We start from the raw sequence: 14,707 nt of genomic DNA on the forward strand, positions 1-14,707 counted from the left end.
ATATGAGTTAGTAAAATCCTGATTATTTTAAGTTTTTATAAAAAGTGCATCTTATAATTCAAACTCGAGATCTTGTGCAGATTTTAAATTTTTTGTCATCACGTCACGTCCCTTGAAAAATAAAAAATCATGTCTCGCCCCTTAAAAAATAAAAATAAAATAATATTTAGACCAATTGAAGAAAACTTAAGTTATTAACTTAATTGGATTTAACTTAATTGGATTTAATAAACTTAATTAATTTAATAATATAATAAAAAAATCTCACAACAAATAAAATAAATAAATAAATTGACAATAATTAACTTGAATAAATTTATCAATAATATCATAATCAGAAAAAAAAATTCATTGGAAATTTACTATCACTTTGTTGTTGATATCTCCTCACTGGTATACAAAAACATCGGAAACAAACAAAATAAAATATCATTAGAAGTTTGTTTGTATATAAAAAGCGTTAAATTACAAGCAATTACAATTTGATACAGTGTACCTACATATATACACAAATTACTTGGTATTACAATTATGGGAGAATAATGAGCTTGTCATGGGCTGGGAACTGTAACTGCAGCTCTTGTGACTGAGATCTGTCTTGATTGTTGCTGGAGTGATTGCTGGAATAATCATGGCATTAATCAGGCTGAGATCTACCTTGATTGCTGCCATGGTTGTTGTCTACTACTGGAGTGATTGCCGATTGCTGCAGATTGTTGTCAGGGTGATTACTGCTGGAATCCTTAACACGCCCCTGCAAGATTGATTCACCATCATTGATGCCAATCTTGAATCTAAGTGCTTCAAAACGAGAGCGAGGGTGAGCTTTTGTCATTAAATCAGCCAACTGATGATGAACATTCAGTAGCCCTTTTGCAACATATTCACGAACAAGATATAAGTCAATGGTAACATGTTTCTTACGAGAATGATATGCTAGATTGAGACTCAACTGAGTTGCTCCAATGTTACCACATCGCTGAATGAGAATACAAAGTTCCCTAAAAAGAGAAGATAGCCGCCCAATTTCAAAAGTTGTGGCAACTAATGCACGGGTACTCTGTTTCAGTTGAAGAACAAGCAACAGCACATTGCTTTCTTGTGCTCCAGGATATTGGGTTAGACCCTAAAAATACCATGTAAGCACCGGTGGTGGGGGTTCTGTCCTCCATATTGCCAGCCCAATTAGTATCAAAATATGCAGTAACAACCATTGACGAAGCACGTCGAAGATGTAAGCCATAATAGAGAGTTCCTTTGAGATAGCGAAGTAGTCTCTTGACTGCAGACCAGCAAGTGTAAGAGGGCTTGTGTCTAGACTCTCTCGCTTATATGCAAATCGTTCTCGCACAAGAGTCATGCAACTCAAGGAGTCTTTGACTCTTGTTCAACGAGGAGATCGATCAATCGCTGAATATCTCAAAGTTGTTCGATTGACATTTGATGAACTTACGATGATTGTTGTTCAGGTGATTACTGCTGGAATCCTTAACAATTTTCACCAAAGTTAGCAGTCTTCAATTTTGGTATCCTGGTTTATATTGTTGGCATTGTGCTATGCTTATAGGCCTTTAAGATTTATCTCAAAGATCATTCCGCTCCGCGTCCGATTATTTATTTCTTACTTGATCATTTTTTCAGGGTAAAAGGAATACGCTAGTTTGACTGTCCTCCACTTCATGGTGCTATGAATAGGCCAGACAAGGTGAAGGTTTGTACAACTATGCTCTGTACAAACCGCTCATTTTGTTCATGGATTTGAAGCCTTCCATATGATTTCAGGTCGGTGACTATCCCGAAAGAGATCCTTTCGAAGAGGACGAAATATAACCCTCTGGAGATGCAAGAATTATCCCCTGTCTTCTATATTCAACGAAGCTGTAACTTTTTTCGAAAGGAAATAAGACTTTATACAAGTGAATTATACAAAATTCTATATTATAAATTTTGTTTTTAAAATGATATTATCCATCAAACTATTACTTGTTATTCTTCTTAATAAAATAACATTGTAAAACATAAAAACTAAACTTTTAAAAAAATAATAAATATAATGTTAATAAATTTAGAAGCACCTCAAAATTTATAGAAAAAAACAATTCTGACCGTCAATTATATACATAACAAATTATCATACAACAAACTAGAGAGGACATCATATGAATTATGAAAAGATATAAAATTTACCTATAAATATCTCATATTGTGGGGTGTCTTAAAAATATAGCAATATCTAATTCTAAAAAGATCCGGATAAGATCTAGAACTGTGAAATGTTTATTCATCAAATTAAATAGTGGTAACATTCATCTTAATACTATCATAGAATCAAAAATGTTATATTCTTTAAAGACATGTTTTTATTTAAATAATTACAAGAAAATCATTCATTTAAGGCTATTTCAAATAATAATTATCAATAAAAAGATGATAAAGTTGAGTGTAGAAAGAATAAAAAGACAAAAATAACCAAGATATTTGTTATAAATTTTTTAACATACTTATTAAAAAATAAACCTTAAAAATTCTTTGAGGCAATATCTTGTAATGTAGCTTCCTATTGGAATTAGATGGTCAATAGTAAAATAGAATTCATTATGAATAATTATAAATAAAAATTAGTGGATCTTTCTCCTGGAAGTAAACCATTAGACATTAGACCATAAGTAGATTCTTATAAGAAAAATAAAATTTGATGGTACTATTGACAAATATAAAAGTAGACTTGTTGTTAAATAATTTAAACAACAAAAAAATATTATTATTTTAATATATTTTTATCTCCGTCAAGAATACCTAGTTTTTAAAGTTATTTGAAGAAGGGATTTAATCTTGATTAATGTAGAAACTAGTCTAAAAATAATTTTTTATAAACAAAAATAGAAAGTAATAGAGATGGTTGGATGGAGGATAATTTGACCCATCCAATCCAACCTTGTTTGAAAAAAATACTTGACTTTTATCTTATACGATGGGTGATTGGGTGGATAGTTTTTTTTTTCTTTTCTTTTCTTTTTATTTTTATCAAAGACCTCTCATGCATAATTATAAATGCTAGATTGACCTAACATATTGATTTGATACCTAGCTAATTTGAGGTTTAAATTAATTTAAATTAAAAAAAATAACCTGGTTAAAATCCTGTTAATTGTTTTAAAAAATATCAAAATAAGTTGTTTTGTTTTTTTTTTTAAAAAAAAACATCAAGTTAACTCTCATGCTTTGGCTCCCCATCAACGATATCCAATTATAAGGCAAGGCGAGGGAAGTGTTTATATCTTTATGAATTTTCTATTTCTTAATATATAAATTTCTAATGGACTATATGTCAGTATGTAAATCTGAGATATGAAACATTTTTTTTTTAAAGAAGGATGAGTGGACTAAAACCCTAACCCAATTTGATGCGTTTGGCAACATTGATGATTGATTGATAACGATGGCTTTTGCTCTCTTTTATATATATATATATATATATATATATTTAGAAGATTACATGAGCTTTCATTTTTTAATACTTTTTAAAATTATATTTGTTTTGAAAAAATATGATATTTTTTTAGTATTTTTCAATGATTTTAATGTGTTAATATAGAAAATAAAAAAATATTTTAATAAATTTTTAAATTTAAAAAAACATTTTACATCATAATACAAAATAAGCCATCAAATCCAATAAAATTTATGCATTAATTAACATCAGTATCAATCCACATACAAATAAACCAAACCATAAAAGATCAATTATTGCTCCCCTTCCTTGTAATTTTCAATTATTTCTTGTTTATATATATATATATATATATATATATATATTAAATTAATCCACACTATTTTTTTAAAGAAAAATGCACGCTAGTTGTGTTTTCATCACACAATTGTATCCACGTGTCTTTGATTTGCCAATCAAGACATGCAACCTGGTATTAGGCTCGAGGGATTGATAATATAATGGTTACTAAATATTTATATAATTGTTAATTTTAAAACTCGTAGGATTAGTCGAGATATATACAAACTGACCCAAACATCCACATTAATAATAATAATAAAAAGTTTTGTCTATAATGTCCCAACTTAGCTGTGGTTTTCTTTTTAAGTAGCATAGTAGGAAATGTTTTTTAGAAAACAATAGAGTTAAAAATTTAATTGGAGAAATAAAAAATAGAGATAATATTTAATTATTTATTAAATTTAAAATTTAAAATAGCTTCTAAAAATTTAATAAAATTACTCAACTACATATTTTTTTTAAAAGAAAACATCTATGACTTTAAAATCATAGATGAAACTTGCAATTTTTCAAATTATATTATTTTTTAAAATAAATTTTTAACTATACTGTTTTTTTTTCTATGATGTTATTTTTTTTTTTAAAAAAGAAAAACTCAACTTAACTAACAAGATTCCAATTTCAAAAACTATTGAAGTACGCATTTAGTATTTCTTTTATGTAATGTAATGAGTATATCTTTGAAATCATTTTAATAACATATTTAATTTTAATGGATATACAAGTCAGTCCAGTCCGCAATAATTCCTATCATTTAATTAAAAAAAAAAAGAAGGGGAAAAACTTACAAACATAGTTGTCAAATAGAGATTTAATTAGAAAATGGTACGGGTATCAACTTGGGTTAATCATTTTTAACCAATTAGCAATGTTTTTTTTTTTTTTATTGGTTTCAACTTACTCGTTTTTAATTAAGTTTTAACTGATTAACTAAATTATTCAAAATATAACCGAGTTAATTAAGTTTTATCTTATTTAATTTAATTAAACACTTAATGTTTATTTAATATTGTGATAATTGTTGTTTTTTAAATTATTTTTTATTTAAAAATATATTAAAATAATATTTTTTTTTATTTTTTAAAATTTATTTTAACATGAAAATGAAAGTATAAAAAAGTTAATTTAAAAAAAAACAAATTTTTTTTTTAAAATATAAAAACAAATATACTTATCAAGCTATAAATTTCAGGTTTTTCAGATCCACGCGATGAACACGACAGGTCGAATTTAGCAACTCATTCTCCAAGGAAAATAATAAATAAAAAAACCTAACAGTCTTTCCATTTTTTTGACCTCACCTTCTGTAATAACTAACTTTTGACACAATTCTTTCCATTTCTTTGACTTCACCTTCTGTAATTGAAAACTTTGTGTAAAAGGGTTGATCCTGAGATGGGGTTATCTTTTATCCCTTAAAACCTCAAAAACAACAGTGGACTTGTTGTCTTAAAAGGGAGAGAAAAGGATAGAAAGCAAGAAAGGGAAAGAGAAACAGAGGAGGGGGGAAATGGCATTTCCATGGAGCATGGCCTTATGGATGGCAAATATGGTGTGGGTGGCACTTATTGGATGGGTTTCTTCTTGCTTGACTGTTGCTGATGAGCTTGCCAGCTCTCTTAGAACTGGAGATATTGGTCCTTTTCATGTTGGCTGATCCTTTTCCTTAAAAAAAATAGGTAACTCTCTCTCTTTTCCCAAATTTATTGCCTTATCTTCTGTGTATCTGCAAACATTTTCTCTTATCTAATTCAATCTGGAAATTGCTGCTTCTTTATTGATCTTCCCAAATATCCTTCTTTTTCTTTATTGGATTCAGTTTGATTCCTTGGCCCCAATTATTGAATCAATCTGATGTCTTCTGGTGCTTGTTAAATTCTACCACAGCTGCTTAACTGCTGGAATTTACAATATCAAAATAAATTGGTGTTTTTTTTTTTAATTTAGTCTTGAAAGGCATATGTTTTTCTTATAATCAAGTTTCTTCTTTAGTTCCCAGCTTCTGCTGATAAATAGCAGTTCGATGCATGATGTCTTCATTTTGTCGGTGGCATGGCTGAGCTTTCTGTCTAATGTTTGTGTTTGTGTCTTTTGAAATTTCTAGGAATTATGTGTGATTAGGATTAAGAAAGGAGACTACTTTCATAGTTTATGTAGTTGCCAGTATTGCTTAATGTAGAGCTTCCTTTGAATGTAACATCATGGGAAGGAGCTGACCTTGACAGAAATGTAAAACTAGAATGAAGTTGTAATTTCAACGGTAATTCGTTTTTTCCTTGACCTCATTTTTTCTGGGGGGAGAGCCAGCAGTACAAAGGCGGTTTATTCATGATTATATTATCACCAGGTTTCTCTATTAAGGTTTTAAGGAACTTTACTTTTTCATCCCACAATGTCATTTTCATTATCACCGGAAGCTGACGGAGTCTTAACTGACACCTCATTTGGTTAAACAAAGCCAGTGCATCTCTTTCTATATGCCCGTGCATGAACTTCAAAGTTTGGCAGCCTGTGTCTGTGTCTTGGACATCTTAGTTTATGGGCTTTAGAAACCATGGTGGTGGTACTAGCAGTTGAGAAGTTTTCACTAAAATCGTGGCGCTGACTTGTTTTGAATGTCTTGGGATCTCATCTAATAGCTTAAGATTTTGGGTTAAGAATACTTTTTGATATGTTACCAGAGCTTTATTGACCAAAATATTACAAGTTCTAATTTCACCACTGTCATTCTTTCTTTTGTTTAAAATTAATTAATAACACAAGGTAGTGTAAGACTGTGTAAGTTCCAAGCCCTTTGACATATTAGAGAATAATATAAATAATATCTTCGGGTTTCACTCAACATCTTAAACTTTTGGATTAAGGCATTGCAATATGGATTTAGAATGGAGCTCAATTAATCTCATGATATTCATGTCTGACATTTGAATGCTATTTTCTCTGCTAAGCATCCTACTTAGTGAATTTCAATATATGAATTTCTCATTCATCAATGAAAAGAGAGAGAAAAGCTCAATTGCTGCTTTCATTATTGCGAATTTTGGGGAATTTGAGTCCTAGTTCACTAGATAATTTATTGATAGTGGTGGACCATTACCCTTTCCTAATGGATTGCTACTGAGGCATATGAATGAAGCTAGGTTTCTTAACTGCACGGGCTCAGAGGTGGGTCTATGAGGTTGTTCCAATGCCTCAGCTTTTGGGAGAGGACCTTGCTCTGGGGCAGTCACTTATGTTCCATTTTGGTCTCTGTGGTTTGTTTACTCCCTAGCCAACGTTTTTTTTATGACCCTCACAATCCAATTATAGCTTTATTTCAACTATCTTAGCAGCTTATGGCCTTGTCTTTTTATGGGAATCTTAACAAATGAGAGATTGTTTGGTACATGGGGCACTTGAAGCAGACTAATTTGGGCATGAACTTGACATTAGCGATGCATGTTAAATAATCGTGATGAAGTTCAGCATATCCAGTGCTAGTTACAGAAGTTGAATTCATTTCCTTGTCAAATTATGTAAATAAAGTGTTAGGTGTTCATGTGCTTGAATTCGTGGAAGTTCAGCATATCCAGTGCCAGTTACAGAAGTTGAATTCATTTCCTTGTCAAATTATGTAAATAAAGTGTTAGGTGTTCATGTGCTTGAATTCGTGGTCGCATGTTGAGCCTGTATCCTTCTTATACTTGAAATGATTCTTTTACATGATATTGATATCAGAACCTTTACGGCCAGTCAGAATCTCACTTGACAGCTTAAAATTTTGGTTCTACAGGTTGGAATTTTAGTTCCAACACATTGGAATTGTAACTCTTATTTAAACGGACTTTTGCAGATCATATCCACAGAAGAGGAGACTATTCTGCAGAATATAGAGCTCTCAATCCTCTGCAATTGTGCTATGAATGTTTGCAAGGTGTGAGATTTAAAAGATGAACGTTTCAATTGTTCTTTCCATTGCACTGATGGTTGAACGCCAGCCATCATGAATTGTATATAGATCGGCGGCACTGTCAATATACCAATGAAAGGCACGTTCGATTTGGTTTGTTCTGTGTTGGCACTGCAAGAGGGGTGTGATTTAGTGAGCCTTGCTCCTGCAAGGCATTAGAGATATGAAATTATCTTGACTGCTGTTTCTGCCTGTCACGCAATTGTAAATGATTGTGAGACCTATTAATTTTAATTATTTTTCTTACATCAAATATTATTAAATGGAAAATGAAACAAACATTATATATAATATGATTTCGAACAAATTTCGCATTTCATATAATATCTGAGTAAAAAAATATTATTAACATAAAGATAAAATTAAAAGATTTTAGCAAATACACAATTAAATTAATGAATTAAGCCATTAAAATTTCATACATCTCTTAGAAACAATTAAAAATCTCGAATTTTCTTATATTCAAATCTTAACAAAACTTCAAAAACTAGTTGAGCGTTATTTTGAACATGGTTTTAAGAGGATTAATTCAGGACAAGGTCGAGTTCCGGTCTAAAGGGTTAATCTTAAACGAGATTTTTTTAAGAAAAATAAAAATATTATTGTTTTGATATTAATTTTTTATTAAAAAAAATTAGTGTGTTACGATCTAGGTTTTGACTTACTTTTACCTGAATAATATCAAAAAGTTTACACGTTAAGAATTAGGTTGTGACCAGGTTTTTACTTTAAACCAGGTTGGTCAGATTGCAGGTTCTGCCGGCCTGTCTGAGTTTCTTAAGCAGGATAAGCTTCCTTTTGTCTCTGATAAAAAAACAAAGACTTGGGTGCTTGTCGATTGCTGTGTTCTGAAATGCAATTAGTGTTTAAAATATCAAACACTTTGTCCTCTTCAAGAAAAACTAATAAACTACCCTTAATTCTATGTAACCTCTATCATTCAAGCAAAATTTCAGTACCTAATAGAGATTGCATTCGCAATTCTGACATAGCACGTTCCAATTGGCTAATCACTAGGCTAAGTAGAGAAGGGAATATCAATGACGCACGTCAAGTGTTTGACAAAATGCATGAACGAGATGTGGTGACATGGACAGCAGTGATTTCTGGGTATATAAAATGTGGATTGATTGTGGATGCAAGGAGGTTGTTTGATAGAGTTGATGCAATTAAAGATGTGGTCACTTGGACTGCGATGTTAAGCGGGTATGTGAGGTTGAAGAGGATTGAGGAAGCTGAGAGGTTGTTTGAGGTGATGCCAGTGAAGAATGTTGTTTCTTGGAATACAATGATTGATGGGTATGGAAAAAATAGGGAGGTAGATAAGGCTATTGAGGTGTTTGAGAGGATGCATGAGAGAAATATGGTTTCTTGGAATGCAGTGATTGCTGCGTTGGTTCAATGTGGAAGGGTAGAGGAGGCTAGGAGGAGGTTTGATGAAATGCCTAAAAGAGATGTGATTTCGTGGACTACGATGGTTATGGGGTTGGCGAGGTCTGGGAGAGTTGACGAGGCTAGAAAGGTTTTTGATAGGATGCCAGAGAGGAATGTTGTGTCATGGAATGCGATGGTTACTGGTTATGCCAAGAATATGAGGCTGGATGAGGCTTTTGATTTGTTTGAGAGGATGCCTGAAAGGAATTTATCCTCGTGGAATACAATGATCACAGGGTTTATTCAGAATGGAGAGCTAGCATGGGCAAGGAAGGTGTTCAATGAGATGCCTGAAAAGAATGTTGTTTCCTGGACTACCATGATAACTGGGTATGTTCAAGAGGGAGAAAGTGAATCAGCATTGAAGGTCTTTGTGGAAATGATAAAGGATGGTGGAGCCAGGCCTAATGAGGGGACCTTTGTTAATGTTTTGGGAGCTTGCAGTGACATGGCTGGTCTTGGTGAAGGGCAGCAAGTTCATTTGTTGATCAGTAAAAGTGTTTATCAGGATAGGACATTTGTCGCATCTGCACTCTTGAATATGTACTCGAAATGCGGAGAGTTGAGTATTGCAAGGAAAATATTTGATGACGTAGTGATAAGCCAGAGGGATTTGGTTTTGTGGAATGGTATGATTGCAGCCTATGCACATCATGGATGTGGGATGGAGGCAATTGAATTGTTCGAGGACATGCAGGGTTTAGGGTTTAAGCCTAATGATGTTAGCTATGTGGAATTGCTCAGTGCTTGCAGCCATGCTGGTTTGGTGGATGAGGGACTAAACTACTTCGACGAGCTTGGGAGAGACAATTCCATACAATTAAGAGAGGATCATCATGCATGTTTGGTGGATTTATGTGGCCGAGCAGGGAGGCTCAAGGAGGCTTATGATTTTATTAAGCAGCTAGGGACCAAGGCATCATCCTCTATTTGGGGCGGTCTACTTGCTGGATGTAATGCCCATGGGGATCTGGAAATAGGGCAGCTGGCTGCAAAAGAGCTCGAAAAGGAGGATCCCGAGAATGCAGGAACCTATTTGTTGTTGTCTAACATATATGCTTCTGGTAGGAAATGGAGAGAAGCCTCGAGAGTGAGGTTGAAAATGAAAGAAAAGGGATTGAAGAAGCAACCTGGTTGCAGTTGGATTGAAGTTGGAAACAGGGTTCATGTGTTTTTAGCTCGTGACAAGTCTCATTATCAATCTAATCTTATTTATTCTTTAGTCCATGATATTCATGCAGAAATGAAGGCAGAGCATGTACCGAATAATGATTTTGTAGATGAGAGGAAGATTTTTCATCAACTCAGATAACCAAAACTTCATGAAAATGTAGTCAAAGATGAACAATGAAGGATTTCTAGGCAGAAGGATTCATGTAATAGCAGTATATTCATTTGATTGACTAATTATAAACACTGTAAATGTGAATCACAATTGATGGCTGTCAGTGAACCAAAATCGAAGCTCAGTTCTATAGTGTAACGTATTTGGTGCATGGAGTACTCTTTTCTTGATTCTCCGACAGTGCACTGTGTATTAATGAATAACATTTTGGTCTTGTGAGCAAGAATTTCCTGTCATCAGAGTGGTCATATGATGATATGAAATAAAGGAAAAATCAATCATTTTTGTAATGAGAGGGGGAAAATATTTTCAGAACTCGACAATTCAAAACCAACTGGAGAATATAACCTAGATATTAATAAGCAAACACTAAGCTTTCCCACTGCATCATCTGTCCTGAAATTGTAACAGACCAGCCCATACCCTAGCAGAATTGGCAAAAGCATTGTTAAGTGGCTAGTGGAGGATTTATCTATGGGGCCCAATGCTAGTCTTATCTGATATATCCCACTTTTCTTTTTATTGAGACTTTACAATTTCAAATAACTAATGAGATAAAGCTGCCCACTATGGTCTTGAGTTTCAAACCAAACACAGACTACATGCTTTCAATTCCCAAAATATTACCCATTCCTACAGTTAATACTCTTTCTAACTCTCTGGTTCCAGTTGTGCCTCCCTCTAAGAGCCAGAAAGAAAGAAGGAGATCATAGAGAAGATAAGGTTGCTACACACTACCAATGATAAAATGTCATTGAAAAGTATCCATAACACAAGCAGGAATAACATACAACAGATTCTACAACATCCACTGGAAGACATAATGTGAACAAAACATTACATCACCAGACACAGCGATAAGTTACATGTGACCCCGTAATATCACCATCATAGGTGACCTTCACCACCTGTCCCCTCTCGAGGCCATAGTATCGTGAAATTGCATCTTTCTTTAACAGTCGAGGAAGCTGTCAAATAACAGGAAATGGAGAATAATATTAGAATTGAGAGTTGAGGCTACCAACCAAGTAAATTATAAATAATATGAGAAATGAAACATTACTCAGATTGAGAGAATTAGTCAAAATCATGCCTTGACTGTGTAGTAAAAACACAACTTTTGCATCATTAACCACTGCACAACTAGGGAAAATACTTAGGAGAATAATTATATCATTTACTAATCTGGTGAATACAGCTAGAATCTATTATATTGATGCATTGACCATTACCATGCATGTGATATAGAAATTCAGATGATCATTTTTCTCAAGGCGAGCCTTCTGCTTATGTCTTATTCTATATCATCCCTGCTATTTTTTAATATCCTTGTGACAGACAATACTCAGATAAATCAATCAAGAAAAGTAATTAACCATTTAAGAAACAATACACATAACAAGGGAGCAAGCGAGAAATATATTCCAGGAGACATCCTTTATAGCTTTTCTTGGTTTCAAAGCTGACCTGCTTTTCTTCTATACTGTACTTCTTCAAGAGCCTTTGTTTTGCCTGCTCACTTAGCACCTGATGCTTTGGCTTTAATATATGCTTTGTGATATTAACAAGCAAGTCAGTTATCTGAGGACAAACCAAACCATCGTCAAACACTAGGAACATAATTAGAGAACTTCATGACTGGAACACAAAAAGCAATCAGCATACAAGTTACATATTGCCAAAAGCTACATTAACATAGGCAGTTACTGTCTAAATATTCACCCTTTGTCTAATATCCAAAAACAAAATTATATAGAGAAAAGTCATGTAGAAATTGTTCAGCACTGTCTATGCTGTAAAGCAAGAGGGCACACTAAATTACCATAAGATAAAAAATGCACAAGTAAACAAATTTGGGCATACAGTAACCTAAGAATTTGTTCTGAACAATATTGATTTTCAGCTATAACTCCTGCATTTTAGGTCCTAAACCTGAACAAGGGTGCAGTCTAATTTGTTCTATTGTTGCATGGCTCTGTCAGCAACTTATAAACAGCTGAACATGTTTTTCCAAAACAACTTCCAACATTAAACCATCTCTGTCGATGCAATTTTGAAATATGATTGCTTCCTAACAATTCATTTAATTTTGACATGCTCATGGCCCCATGATTCGCAAAGCAATGGAATTTCAATATATCACTTCTCATTTATTTGCAATCAAGAAGTAATTATGAAGATATACCAAGGGGGCATAATTAAAATTTTCTTGGAGGCTGCAAGTGAAATGAATCCGGTTGAAAATTAACAGAATGCAAAAAAGAAAGTTTCCACCACTGTTAATTCTCATTATGGACATCCTCCAGAAGCACTCAATGAAGAACATTCTGACCTCTCTGAACAAAAAAAAGAAGAAAAATGCAGCCATAATCAATTTGTAGAAGTACCACCTAAAGCACAAAACTCCCATGAGCCACAGTTAATGGGGATAAGAACCCAAAAGACACTTAACATTATGACATCAAGAAGACAGCTCAAACAAGGACATTTGATGTGAAATTCAAACGACAACCTAAAACTGGATTTGCATGCTATTTCACACCATCCATTACAACAATAAAAATATGGCATGATGAATTTAATACATAAAGAAGAATAAGGGCCATTGCCCAGTCCAATATTAAGAGTCCTGGGCTTGGAAAAGAGAAAATGAAGATTCCATACATCAAAACAATCACTTCGTGCAGAATCGCTGAAGGGTAAAACTCTAGTGTTCCTACTCAAGATTCTACATTAGCAGGTACATAACTAGGCAGTGGCTTTTTTTGCCCTTTCTTAATAACATCTAGATATGTAAAGCATGAAAATAAGATTAATTACTTAGGAGTCATACCTGGAATATTTCAATCTTGAATTTGAAAAGATCCAGAGCTTTCATAGCTTGATTAGTTATGTTGTTTTGCAAGACTAATATCAGACCAGTCAAACTGTCTCTGTCAGTAATCTGAACCGTAATGAGACGAATCATGCCAACTTTAACCACACCAAGGCCACAGAAAATCACCAGCATCTGCAATTCAAATAACCAGTAATGGCATTAACTGACTCCTTCAACCAAAAACATGGTGTGATTGATATAATACTTCCATCTCACAATTTTGTAGCCACAATTCAGAAAACATTATCACAGCAACAAACGTTGTTATCTCACCATCCATCATAGTCAACTGTATTCAGTTTCATTTTGATTATCATGCTACTTGAGCTGAACAGCTTCAATCATGGTTTTCACCACATGCATGATTAATTAACTGCAATCTTAGGTTAACTTGGGTGCAGATAAAGGTGATCAATGTACATGCAGTGATTGATTTCATCTACTGACACAAATTCCAATACACCCATCCAAAAATCATACGGGAAAAGGGAATACATTGCAAACCCAAAAAATAAAAACTTCCTTTTCAATACAATTTTCTCAGTAACCAAATAAGAAATGAAAAACCAACAAACCCTAGAATCAACATACCCTTTTTGAAGGATCTGATTTATGGGTGGCAGAAAACTTGAGGAGTTCAATATCAGGGTTTTGACCATAAACGCCTCTAAAATCTTGCAAAGAAATGTCAATCTCTGAACTTGGAACAGAATAGCCTCTATCTTTTAACATCTCAAGCACAGTTCTTCTGGAAAGATAGTATCTGTGGCTCTCTGTGCTACCTTCATCAACAAAGCTGCTCAAGCACCTCCCCAGAGACTCCATTCCAAAACTCCCATTTTCTTTTTCTTGATGAGCTCCTCCTTCTTCTTCATTCGGTCTCTCCGTTAGTAAATTTTGCTCCATTTCTCCCAAGAACCTCTTCTCTTTGAAACGAACGTGACTGTGTCTGTTATTTTTTCTCTCTCTAAATGGAAGTCTGTAACTGTGCCTTTATTTGTCAGATTATTTGTTTACTTTCTTCAAATTGGAACTGTATGAACTATGAGTTGTGCTTTCTATGGTGAGAACATTCTCACAGTAGACTGATCTCTCCAATTTCTGGTGACATGTGTGCCATGGCTCACGGGGTATAATACAGGGATACAATAATTTCCTATTTATCATTTATGTTATTATATATAAAAAGAAGAAGCAATACTCCAAATAAAATTCAGAAAATGAAGTTTCAAGCAAAAATAGATAAAGAAAAGATTTATAAATCTTTCAAAGAAATGCTAAAGGTGAACAATACCAAAATCTCAGGAG

The 14,707-nt window shown here is 33.3% G+C and overlaps 3 protein-coding genes across 4 annotated transcripts; 2 read left to right on the top strand and 1 right to left on the bottom strand.

Annotated features, from left to right (window-relative positions):
* Positions 1–5,100: 5,100 nt before the first annotated feature.
* On the top strand, positions 5,101–7,995 carry LOC7458929 (uncharacterized). Its single transcript, XM_024587511.2, has 2 exons — positions 5,101–5,472; positions 7,626–7,995. Exon 1 carries the CDS (start codon positions 5,304–5,306, stop codon positions 5,448–5,450), a length of 147 nt encoding a protein of 48 aa, XP_024443279.1. The 5' UTR covers positions 5,101–5,303; the 3' UTR covers positions 5,451–5,472; positions 7,626–7,995.
* A 415-nt stretch (positions 7,996–8,410) lies between these two features.
* On the top strand, positions 8,411–10,774 carry LOC7458930 (pentatricopeptide repeat-containing protein At2g35030, mitochondrial). The gene has a single exon (XM_002322592.4). It carries the CDS (start codon positions 8,596–8,598, stop codon positions 10,486–10,488), a length of 1,893 nt encoding a protein of 630 aa, XP_002322628.2. The 5' UTR covers positions 8,411–8,595; the 3' UTR covers positions 10,489–10,774.
* Positions 10,775–11,245: 471 nt separating this feature from the next.
* LOC7458931 (DNA-directed RNA polymerase V subunit 5A) lies at positions 11,246–14,552 on the bottom strand. 2 transcript variants are annotated; one of them, XM_024587510.2, is made up of 5 exons: positions 13,991–14,552; positions 13,355–13,531; positions 11,989–12,102; positions 11,585–11,656; positions 11,250–11,489 (listed from the first exon to the last, which is right to left on the bottom strand). In XM_024587510.2, the coding sequence occupies exons 1-4, from the start codon at positions 14,303–14,305 to the stop codon at positions 11,609–11,611; spliced, it is 654 nt and encodes a 217-aa protein (XP_024443278.1). In that variant the 5' UTR covers positions 14,306–14,552; the 3' UTR covers positions 11,250–11,489; positions 11,585–11,608. The 2 variants fall into 2 exon arrangements, with proteins under 2 accessions (XP_002323257.2, XP_024443278.1); XM_002323221.4 differs by lacking the exon at positions 11,585–11,656 and having other exon boundaries at positions 11,246–11,489.
* Positions 14,553–14,707: the final 155 nt, after the last annotated feature.

Source organism: Populus trichocarpa, chromosome 16 (assembly GCF_000002775.5).
Source record: "Populus trichocarpa isolate Nisqually-1 chromosome 16, P.trichocarpa_v4.1, whole genome shotgun sequence".
Lineage (NCBI taxonomy): Eukaryota > Viridiplantae > Streptophyta > Magnoliopsida > Malpighiales > Salicaceae > Populus > Populus trichocarpa.